The sequence below is a fragment of the Fomitiporia mediterranea genome (assembly GCF_000271605.1).
Source record: "Fomitiporia mediterranea MF3/22 unplaced genomic scaffold FOMMEscaffold_1, whole genome shotgun sequence".
NCBI lineage: Eukaryota > Fungi > Basidiomycota > Agaricomycetes > Hymenochaetales > Hymenochaetaceae > Fomitiporia > Fomitiporia mediterranea.
This window is the reverse complement of record NW_006760386.1, coordinates 4,299,252-4,311,635: the sequence shown is the minus strand read 5'-3', so window position 1 is coordinate 4,311,635 and position 12,384 is coordinate 4,299,252. Positions and strand designations below refer to the sequence as shown.

Genomic DNA, 12,384 nt, shown 5'->3' with positions numbered 1-12,384 from the left:
TCCATCTTCAACCTTCTTTCTGGCTTGGAATGCAAAGTTGACCTGGAACTCACACTCTGGGGTGCCTCCCTCGATTGAATCAACTGTCCTGTGCTCCCCATCCTTACATGACCTAGAGCACCTTATAATTGTCCCAGGACATGGAGTGTAGTCAGGGAAGGGGCAGGAGGAGGTGTTTGACAAGTGGACGTGGGTGCTGGGAGCATACCCAGATTGTAGCAAAGGAGAAAGAGGGAGCAAGGTGAAGAGGATGAGAATAAGAGCCCTTGTTGAGCACATCTGAAAGGGGTATGTGCTTTAATTATTTTGTGTCCTGTCTCCTGGTGTTCATTCTTTTGTAAAAACTTTGACATGCTTAATGGATATGTGTTATTCTCTTCTTATAGGGTTGAGCTGGCAAACAGTGATGAGAAGAGTTTACTTGTTTTTAGTGGGCAAGTTTATCAGTTACATTTATGACCATATATTTTGTAAACTGAAATTGAATTGATATCACAGAGGCACAACACGTGGATCTACACCACTTTCCAAATCAACATCATACTTTTCTCTCACACTCACACTTTCCCTACTCTCTCCTCCCTATTCCTCAGCACACACAACAACTTTGACAACCTACAAACAAACAACAACTGAACCATATACACTCAACTTGTACCAGAACCTCCTCTTCTCTCTTGCTTGCTTTTGTATTGTCACTGGCTGTTATCCTTCTTGAGTGACAGTGGTGGGATATTGATTTAAGGAGAGAAGGTTTACAGGATTACATAGATTAGCTGTGAGGTGGCCTTTAGAGTCTGAAAAATGGAGATACGTTGGGATTGATTTTGAAGAAAGGGACAAGCTGGAGAAGGCCATTCAAGGCAAGGTGTGTATATCTCATTTACCCTTTCTAGTTAATGTGAACAGTTGTGAGCTAATACAGTCAAACTACCAATCATTTCCCTTCCATGACCTGTAAGGAAACTCACTGTTCCTCACAAGAGAATTCTAATCACCCTTAGTTCACTCAACTACTGACTGGGATAACCTAGTACTTGAGCAAGGGGTCAGGGGAAAAGAATCCCCTTTACCTAGCAGTCAATACTGTCTTTTATAAGGGTATACATGTGTAGATACATGAGGAGGAAGTGTAACTAACTACAATGAGAATATATGTGCTTGTGGGTCCTACTGTGCAATGATCTGATGCAATCAGCAATGTAGTAGTAATAAAATACAAACCAGTAAATCAAATCCTTACACTTGCCCTCTAGCATTTAGTCCTAAATGCTAAAAATCAGTAGAAAAGGCAGGGAACTTACTTAAAAGTAATAGTTAGTAACAAGTAAATAATAAAATACCTTGCCCATACATATGGGAAACATTGTTGTGATGTAGTACTGCCTCTCTGAAGTGATCCAAAGTCAATCTGGTGAGTATTGAGACAGTGGTGGCGTTCTGGACAGTGGGTAGTATGGTTCCAAACCCTGTGAAACTAGATAAAACGTTAATAGAATTAAACATAGTCAATATTACCATATAGTCAATTAGTAGGAAAGTTGCCTCTTGATTGTCACTATCAATACAACACTTTTCGAAGAGAATTGGTGGAGTTCCTGGGGAGATATGGTGTTTCAGCTCTTGAGTATTCTGAGACATACAGTGTAGATTAATATGTACAGAAGTGGAAATTCTGGTGGTGTAGTAATTGCAAATATTCTCTTCTCCTACATCTTCAGGAAGCACAGAGGTAAATCCCTGATTGACAAAGCTATAGCCTTCTTCCTCAATAGAATGTATTAGTGTTGTGGCTTCTAGCTGACCTTGTGCAAATTCTTGTTCCTGTAGGATAGTAATGTAATAACATGTAGTAGAGATGTATTCCGAAATTCCTCTACTATGTCCTCAATTTTTCCAATAGACTAGTTCCTGCAAATGTAATGCCTTACACTTGTATTAGTAGAATATGTCCAAATGTGTACTCTTTTGCTTGCAATAACAAACTGTGATGCAAAACTGGATATCCTGTTGAGCCTGATGTTTAGATACTAATTGTAGAGTGCAACCTAGAGTGTAATATTCATCCTTGAATGAAAATATTGTCTCTAACTCAATGAGATTGTAATGTATGAGCCTAATATTACTAGATATGTGTGTATATGCACAGTATCTCTGTGTGCAATGAATGTCCTACTGTATTCTCATACTGTTTCCTTGTGTCTTGACTCGTTTGTGTCTTTGTAAGTTGATTGATTTGATTCCTGAATCGTCCAAGTATACTTTCAATGTCTCATGGTGTAATGTTCCATCACAAAATGTCTAAGTAGTGTTCTCTACTTTCCTGAATACTGTAACTATCTATATACTGTATTGTTCCATAAGTATCTCTATGAAAAGTCCTGTCTGTATGTACAGTAGTGCTGCCTGAAGTCCTGAGTATATGCTACCAATTCTCTGTTTATTTGGCAAATCCATGTGTGGATCAATGTGCTCTAGTGCTGACTTCCTGTCTTTCTGTGTCCTTGTCCTTGTGCCAATGTATTCTTTCCTTATGTACCTATTGTGTGTCCTGTTTCCTGTAGTACTGATACTGTCTGGTACTATAAAGTCCTTTGCAAAATTGTTCTGTAGCAATCCATGTAAGATAAATGTGTGTTCAAACATGATTGTATGCTCAAAGAGTGTGTATACAATGTAATGTGTGTGCCTCTTGCCCTCTTGTCGAAATATGACTTTATTTTCAGTGTAAAACGTCTGGTACTGTTCTAGAACATATCTGTAGTGTCTGGAGAGGTCTTCTGTGTGATTTTGTACTTCAAACTGATTGTAGCTACTCATTCCTAGAGTAGATTGAACTGTATCATTGTTTAATAAATGTCCTAGAGCTTCCTAATGCTCTATTTCCTTCTGTAGCATTAAAGTATCATTCCTGAATGCTTGAATAGTCTGTTCAATCATTGCTAATTCACTATTGCTCTGATCTCTGCTGACTGTATGTGTATTGCCTTTACTTTCCCTTAAAGTGGTGTGATAATCTATTTGAGCAGATTGAGCAGATTGAGCAGATTGTCTGAGTTCCAAACCTGTTCTCTGGCTTGAAGTCACCCTCTGAACTTCTGTACTTTGTTCCATACAATACATATCTGTTCCTGATCTCAGTAGTGTCTTACTATCCTTATGTTACATAGATTGTAACTGTTTTACATCCTATAGATTGTAATTGTCATCCTGTAGCTTGAATAACATGATCCTTACTATGTATCCTGAGTATATACATGCTAGCACATCTGTTTGAGTGCTTGTGATGTCCATTCTATGTCTAATAAAGTATCCTGAGTCTATTCCAATGAATCCTAACTGTCTGAAAGTGTATTTCATAATGTAATACCTTATGTTCTCCTGAAACTGTGTTCTGTACAATATATCCTTGTAGTCTGAGCTGGTCTCAATGTTTCTGAACAATTCTTCATCATGAACTGAATAGTTTCATAGTGTAACATCCAATTGTACCTTATAGAACGTTGTTCTATACAAATTCCTTTGATTGTACTCATTACTGACTGTTTCTTCAATCCTGAAGATGGAAATGTCTGTTCTACTGTTGTAGAGTTGATATACCTGAATGTCTGAACATTCTCCTGATCCTGAAATTGTCTGAAGCAGTTCTTTACTTTTGAATACCTTCCTGTACTGAATAGAATCGACTGTGTATGTGTATGTCTGTGTCTTTCTATTGCTGTTAATGTATCTCCATGCCTGATACTTATTCTGAAGTGGTATCATCTTATTCCTGATGTATATGCACTTTACCTTGCTCAATGTGCTAATGTCTGTCTTCTGATACATGATGTAGCCTTCTAACTTAATAGAATACCTGTGTGAATCGTTTAGATTGAAATATTTCTCAGTAACCAAGAGTAGTCATATTTTATAGTCTAGTAATGCTTGATAGATTGTCCTGCTTGTACAGTTTACTATTTGTATTACCTTGTAAACCATAATACTATCTGGCTAGTTATATTCTGATCTTCTAACATTCTCAGGTCCTTTCCTAATGTCCTAGTATGCATTCCTGTTGTCTGTGAACAACCTGTATTTCTTAAGAGTGTTGTTTTGATTTGTGGCTCTAAGAATTGGTAATAGTAGCTCTGAAGTGTTCATGTATGTGTTGCCTTACACCTGTAGTGTCTTAGATTCCTTGAAACAATGGTTGTATGTGTGTTTCCTAGTCCTTTCCATGTACCATGTGTATCTGTAGTCTTGTAGAATCCTTTCTACACTGTATGCCTGTGTCTATTGTTTGTTCTTGAACTACTGCTTGAGCTATTCTTATGCTTGCTGTGCTTGATATGTGGCTTTGAACTGTGTAGTTTGCTACACTCTGAATTAATATTGTTCTCACTAATACTACTAGTGTATGCCTTACCTGAGACTGCTTTCAATTGTGAAGTATTGCTATAGGATTGTTTGTTCCTTTTATTTTTGTAAGGGATACTCTGATGTCCTGAAAAACTTGATGTTTCCATTTGAGACTGTATATATCCAGGTATTTTGCTTTCTTTCTTATTCCTAGACCTGGCTAGGGTGTTGTATCCATTGTAGTACTCCTGTACATTGCTCCTGTGTAATGCATAGTTGATATCTGCCATGTATAAGGTTAAACACTTGATTTTGTGGGTGTATGCTTGATTTTTGCCCTCTGGATCAAGTACTGATCCTTGTAGTTCCAATATGTACTCACTTTTGCTATCCTCAAAGTACTGTTCTGTCAATGTAATGTCTGTTTTGCTTGGATAGTCTGAATCAATTTCACAATCATATTGAATGCTTAACAGTTCCAGTTTTCGTTCTGTTCCTTGTACTTTGTGTATTCCTTTTACTTTACACTTTCCTTTTGCTTTCTGTAAATGCAATCGTTTGTCTGGACTCTTGAGTGTTTCTTCTACACTCTTAGATCAATAGTTATGATCTCTACTGTCTGTGAGTACTATAGCATGTCTGGCTTTTGTTCTGTAGCCTGCCTGAAGCGTTTCATACTTTTCTGTTACTATACTATTGAGTCTACTCTTGTTTGATGAAGGAGTTGCTTTCTCCTCTTCCTGATACATTCCTTCAAACTTGTACATTCTCTTATTCAAATCTTCAATGTCTATTGAACTGTGGAATGGGCTAACATGTCCTATGTCTATCTTAATTGCTCTGGCTCTTGCAATGTGTCTGAAGGTCTTACTTGCCTTCTGGAAATCTTGTTCCTTATCAGATCTCTGTAATTCTGATGCCTGGCTCTCCTAGCCTTGTCTGTTACTCTTGTCCTTTGAGTCCTAGCTGCTTTCTTTACTGCCTAAAAGGGTCTTAGATGTCTTATTACCCTCTACATCACTGTTGTTAATGTGTTTCCATTCTGAAGTAAGTGTGCTCACTAGATACTTATCCACACTCTCACTAACACTGACTATATACACTCTGTAACTCTTGTACTAGCTTGCAAATTCCTCAATGCTTGCTGTTAGCTCTCTATATTGACTTGGTGAATCCTCAAACCAAATTGCCTGTCCTCTATCAAGTGAATCCTCAAACTTGGTAGCCTGAAATTGATTGAGCAAATCCTCAAGCTTAATTGCCTGTACTCAGTAAGTTGAATCCTCAAACTCAACCTTCTGTACTCGATTGGACAAATACTCGAATCTAATCACCTGAGTGTTTCCACTCTTTGTACTACTATTTACTATTCCTGCAAGCCCAGTAGTGTGAGTACTCACTGGTTTCTGCTCTACAGTACACATTTGACTAACTATATGTGCTAGTACAGTTACATGCCTTAGTTCTATGTTATTGGTATGTACTAGTTCATCAGGGTGCCTCCAGCCTTGTGTAGACAAGGACTTATCACCTGGGATAAGTTCATTAGGTTGCCTCCAGCCCACAAGGGACAAGGACTTACTTCCTAGCATGTTAGTATTGATATCCAGACTTGGGTACCCTCTGGGAATCGTCAGTCAAGACTCAGCAGCCACATTGTAATCAATAACTAATGGGTAATCTTGTTGTCCATTGTCTGTAAACTTGATGTGCACCTGTTTGTTCCTTTTCACTGTCACAGATGCCTGGTCCTCAACCCATCCGATCAATGCAAACCTCCAGTATATCCAGCACTAGTCCATATTAATATGTGTTAATGTGTTCTAGAAGCATTCTGTAGTGTTCTGAAGCATTGTGAACCTACTAGGGGCCAATCCAGTAAGTAGTCTCTGTTTCTACTCGAAAATCGTAACTTTACTCACTAAAAATTCTTGATGGGTACTAGACAACAAGGGAGACCTAGGGTTGATCAGACCCTTCAGTTCCTCAGTGTCCAGCAAGAGGTTTCAGTGCTAGGTGGGTACAGTCAAAAATATGTAAGGAAACTCACTGTTCCTCACAAGAGAATTCTAATCACCCTTAGTTCACTCAACTACTGACTGGGATAACCTAGTACTTGAGCAAGGGGTCAGGGGAAAAGAATCCCCTTTACCCAGCAGTCAATACTGTCTTTTATAGGGGTATACACGTGTAGATACATGAGGAGGAAGTGTAACTAACTACAATGAGAATATATGTGCTTGTGGGTCCCACTGTACAATGATCTGACACAATCAGCAATGTAGTAGTAATAAAATACGAACCAGTAAATCAAATCCTTACATGACCCTACACTGGAAAAGCAAACACACAGATACTTACCCTATACACTGGACCTTTACAGGTGCCATGGCTCTCTCCTAGCCAAACAACATGCACAGAACGTACATAACAAGGTGCATCCGTATCATGTTGGAGTACCAGAGATGTCAGAGCTGCTGGAGTGGTGTCCAAATGCCGACACAGACAAAGTTATAGAAGATGGAGACAGTGGTGGGAGACGAGTGAGAACCAGAGGGATATTTGGAGGGCGTTTACCCTGGGATGGCTTATAGGGCATATAGTTAATACTTCCCTTTATCTATGGCTGGATCTCCAGAACTCGGAATGTTTGTGGAACAACGTCCACCGGATATTCTTATTGTCACCCACTGTTAAGGAACAAGTATGCTATCTATCTTAAAAGTAAGCGTGCAGTTTATCGTTGTGCGTTGTCTAATCTGCTTACTTTGTAGTAGCCGTGCTGCTATGGACTCTGTCATGTATACGTAGAGTTTGTAAGCTCTATAAATCAGCTTTGCATAAATCCCATGTTGTCATCGTAAGGATTTCAAATGATGAGTAATCGATTAATTTAAGGTTCGTGAACGAACTGTATAAAGGCGGGAGAAACTCCAATACTCAGTCGTCGACCACTTACCTGCGATGACCACTAAAGTACTTGTGCTCGGAGCAACAGGCTACATTGGAGGTGTGTACTGTTCATCATAACGTGCCTACAAAACGATTTGATTGAGATGTGCTGTCTTAATTTAGGCTCTGTCCTCGCTTCCCTTGTCAAGGCATATCCCGATGTAAAGTTCAGCACTGTTATTCGGATGTCCACAACCGGCGTCACGGACCTTGCTATATCACTTGCGAAGCAGAAAAATATCGACTTGGGCTCAATTGCTACTACCCGTTCGTCTTCCATTGCCGACAAGTTCCGTGCACTTGGTGTCGAACCAATTATCGGATCTCTCGATGACTATGAGCTAGTTACGAAACTCAGCGCAGAGGCTGATATCGTTATCAATACTGCTGATTGCGACAACGTCGATCTATTGCATGCACTTCTTGAAGGCCAAAAGTGCAGGAAAGCACACGGAAAGCCTATCGGTTCGTTTGTTCACACGAGCGGGATTAAGATCTTTTCGGATAATTCTGGAGAGGGGAAGTTTAATTCCAATGGCAAAGTCTGGACTGTAGGATCACTTTTTTTGTCTACTATGTGCTTATCTTAGTCTAATGTGTTTGTGCCAATCTAGGATTCCGAAGAAGATATTCGCGCCATTACGACTTCAATGCTTCATGGTCAAGTTGACGTTCCGTTCGTGGTTTTCTTCAAACGTCAACATGCGCACACCCTTCGAATTAATTTGTTCTTCATTCTAGATTACTAAAAGCTTCGGAGGCTGGAGTCGTGAACTCATTCATCATCTGCCCATCTGAAGTCTACGGAAAATGCATGGGCCCTATCGAGCGCAACACAGTTCTGTTCCGATTGCTTATTCCCGACTATCTGAAGCAGAAACGTGTTTATTACGTTGGGGAAGGAAGTAACCGACACGAATGGGCAAGTCTATTGGTTCACTCCATGTACTAGTTGTTCTAACGAGTTGCATTTTAGGTTCATCTTGAAGATGTCGTTTCTTTGTTCGACAAAGTCTTCAAGCTTGCTCTCGATGCATTATCAACTCCGCCTACGACCAGTCCTTACGAACACTATTACATAGCGAGTACTACTGCCACTCCGTGGAAAGACGCTGCAGAGCGTTTTGCCCGTGAATTGAACAAGCAGGGTGTTATCGAATCGTCTAAACCATCTGCGATTTCGTCTGAAGCCTTAGATCCGCTCAATCAGTGAGAGAATGAAGCACAAATTGACTGGTGTTCGCTTCAACTTATTCCACCGTTTCTTTCAGTATCCTAGCGTCAAATGTTAATACTCGAGGTCTCCGTGCAGAAGCATTGGGCTGGAAACCGAAACATATCTCGTTTTCGGAGGAGGCATTTGGCGAGCAGGTTGAGTTAACTTTGAAATCATTGAAATGATAAGTACTGCTATACCTACGATCAGGAGGAATAATATCCATGTATGGAATTTATGCACCACCTGTCCGTCGCTCTTCTTCTTATGTGCATAATCCGTAGCTGCATTCCTATAGGTACTAATGTCTATATGTAGAATATATGGGCTCTAATCATCAGCTTTGCATAAATCCATATCGTCATCAGAGTTTGCTGAGTAAGGATTTCAAGCGAATGATGAGTAATGCACCAAGTTGATTCGAAAGTAGATAAAAACGGGTGGGATGAGATTCAAGCACTCAGTCATCGACCCCTACTTATCCACTATGGCTACTAATGTACTTGTTCCTGGAGCAACGGGCTACATCGGGGGTATGTTCTAGTCGTCTGTTGTGCAAACCGAACGAGTTTATTGCTAATTTCTAGTAATTTAGGCTCTGTCCTTGCTATCCTGATGTGAAGTTTAACACTGTCATTAGGATGTCCACGACCGGCATCCCAGACAATATTGCTCAACTTACAAGGCATTCAGAGACGACTCCTGTCTCTCGTTCGCTTTCTGTTGCTGATAAGTTCCGTGCAATCGGAGTCGAACCGGTTATTGGATCTCTCAATGATCACGAGCTTGTAACAAAACTCAGCGCGGAGGCTGATATCGTCATCAATGTTGCCGATTGCGACAGCGTCGATCTGTTGAATGCACTTCTCAAGGGCCAAAGGGTCAGGAAAGCACAAGGAAAGACTATTGGTTCGTTGATTCACACAAGCGGGATTTTAATCTTCACGGATAATTCTGGAGACGGGAAATTCAATACAACTGGCAAAGTTTGGACTGTGAGATTATTTCAGTTTGCTACCAATTATCCTAATCTAATGCATCCTCGTTGAACTAGGACTCAGAGGAAGACATTCGCGCTCTCAATTTCAATGATCCATGGTCAAGTTGACATACCGTTCGTAGTAGCCTTGCAAATCAGTATTATAATTTCCTTCAAATTCATTTGCTCTTTATTCTAGATTATTGAAAGCTTCTGAAGCAGGAGTTGTGAACTCATTCATTATCTGCCCGTCTGGTGTTTATGGCAAATCCACTGGCCCAATCGAGCGCAATTCGATTATATTTCGACTAGCTATTGCCGACTACTTGAAGCAGAAACGTGTTTATTACATCGGCGAAGGAAGCAACCGATCCGAATGGGTAAGTCTCCTGGTGCACTACTTGAGCAAGATGCTTTTTTTAAAACTGACGCGTCATATTTTAGGTTCATCTTGTGGATGTCGTCTCTTTGTTCGACAAAGTTTTCGAGCTTGCTCTCGATGCTCTGTCGACCAGACCTTCAACTAATCCTTACGAGCGCTATTACATAGCGAGTACTACACTCATTGAGTGGAAAGGCATCGCAGAACGCTTTGCTCGTGAATTGAACAAGCAAGGTCTTGTTGACTCATCTAAACCTGCTACGATTTCGCCTGAAGGACTGAACCTGCTCAATCGGTGCGGATGATAAACAATTTAATGGCTTTTGCGTGTGTATGCTTCAACTTATTTTGTTATTCCTTTAGAATTCTAGCATCGAACGTCAATACTCGAGGTGTCTGTGCAGAAACAGTAGGCTGGAAACCGAAACATGTCGCGTTTTCAGAAGAAGCGTTCAACGAGCAGGTTGAATTCACTCTCAAATCTTTGCATTAGGGGTTGAAACAGTTAGTAGTGGTTCGAAGGAACCGCATTTGCAACATCATATGGGTAATTATTACCTCGATGCTAAACAGCATGTCTACTGACAAAGGACTTTATGGAAATGAGGAAATACAAATGCAGCATTATTGTAATAGAAGTGACTTGAATCTTAAGAATTTTCTATTAATAAAACAACTATGCTGTTTAAGAACCAAAGTAGTGATATATAATAAAGTAGGCCTTTTCCATAGTGAATACAGTATTAAACAATACAGAAATTTATGTCTATACCCATTTTTTTGGCTGGATTATCCACAAAGGTTTTCATGGCACTTCCTCAATGTGAAGGGAGTAAGAAAGTGTAAGATTACTTGCCTTTGCATTCCGAGTCTGTAGTCATCAATGTCTGCTGTGTGTTACTCCCCTCTTTATAACCTTCATGCCTGGGTTCATTGATTTTGTCCCAGCCTGACTCCTGGGATAGATGTTGTAGGTCTTTGAGACCTATTTGAAATTACACGTGCTTAATACACAATTAGTTAGTTGAGCTGTATGCTAAACATGCAACAATGATATATTACTCATCTTATATTCTTCCTTGGACCTTGAATGTATAGCAGACGGTTTCAGATTGGTCATCTCATTTTGGTAGTTGCACATATAGCCTTTGTTGTGTTTGTTCCACCACAGCTCAATACCACATTGTACTGACTCAGAGGTAAATAATTTTGTCCTTTATTTTGTGCAAAGTCTTTCTAATTAATTCTTAGATTCTATATTGTTTTCTGGGTAATACATACTAGTTCAATACCACATTCTACTCAGATTCTATAGTGTCCTCTACCTTATAAGAGTTAGGTAGCACAGCTTTGTGTTATAACAATATAGACAGTATACTTTATGAGGTGGTAACTGTGTGTAGGTAATTCCAGGACAGTAGGCCATTACATAGTATGATCATTTATGGAACTAGAAGAGCTACTGGAATTTCTTGATTTGAACATAAATTTACTACTATCTCTATTCATTTCCCCTTCCTTCCCTCTTGCTTGTTTTGGATGTTCTAGAATTTGTTGTATTGTCACCACTGTTCTTCTCAGACTGCTTCATATTTAATTGTTTTTGGGCTTCTGAATAAGCATGCATCAAGCCCCTTTTCCATTTATCTATTGTATTGTTGCTCTAAGATGTATTGTCAGAGTTCTCAAACCACTGAATGGAAAAAATAAATAGGTATCATTATTATACATACTTACTGTTTGAAGTCTGACCCTCTTCTCTAGAATCTCCTTTGTAGACAACCTGTTATTAGGATTGACATTCAAACAACAGTGTAAAATCTCCTGTCCTATTATTTATAGTGATTGCCTGATTAATGACAACTTTTCTATGTCTCCCTTGGATATTACCCACCTGAGTCTGGTATATTGCAAACTTGATGATTGGTTAATATATACTCCTTAATGTGCTCATTAGTAATGATCAATACTGTAGGTATTTCAGGACTGTGTCAGCTCTTTCTATGAACCAGGATGAGCTCATAAACTTTATTGGCAGTAAACAAATTATAAGTAATTGCCCTATTACAGCTGTTTGCAAAAATATTGGCTGTAGCATAGTTCATGTGATTTTTTTCCACAAAGTTGCAAAATACAGAAAAAGTACTATAACTCAAATCTTGATAGAATTACTTTAAATAAGTTGCTAAATTTATGTTTTTAATAGTAGAATATATTTATCAAATTAGTTTTTAATTATCTCTTTTTTTTGTCTTGTGAAAACTGAAATACTGTTACAATCCTCTGCTCTCTTACCTTCAGTTCCAAGGGTTCCACACCCTTCTGTACCAGAACTCAGGACTTCTGTCCCTCAGGGGTACTGTCTATAGACTATATGCATGCTGACTCTTACCACTACCCTTCCTTACTTCATCATTCCATTCCTTTGACCACTCCTTCATTCTCTGTTCATTCTATGGTCTCTTACCCTTTGTCCATCCCTTCATTCTTTGTACCTTTATCTTTGACATTCCC

At 39.4% G+C, this 12,384-nt stretch overlaps 1 protein-coding gene across 1 annotated transcript; it reads left to right on the top strand.

Annotated features, from left to right (window-relative positions):
* Window positions 1-7,478: 7,478 nt before the first annotated feature.
* FOMMEDRAFT_71717 (uncharacterized protein) lies at window positions 7,479-10,175 on the top strand (the record flags this gene model as incomplete). The annotated part of the gene is made up of 4 exons (XM_007261892.1): window positions 7,479-7,844; window positions 7,908-7,969; window positions 9,688-9,868; window positions 9,933-10,175. The coding sequence occupies 4 exons, from the start codon at window positions 7,479-7,481 to the stop codon at window positions 10,173-10,175; spliced, it is 852 nt and encodes a 283-aa protein (XP_007261954.1).
* Between the last annotated feature and the right edge of the window lie 2,209 nt (window positions 10,176-12,384).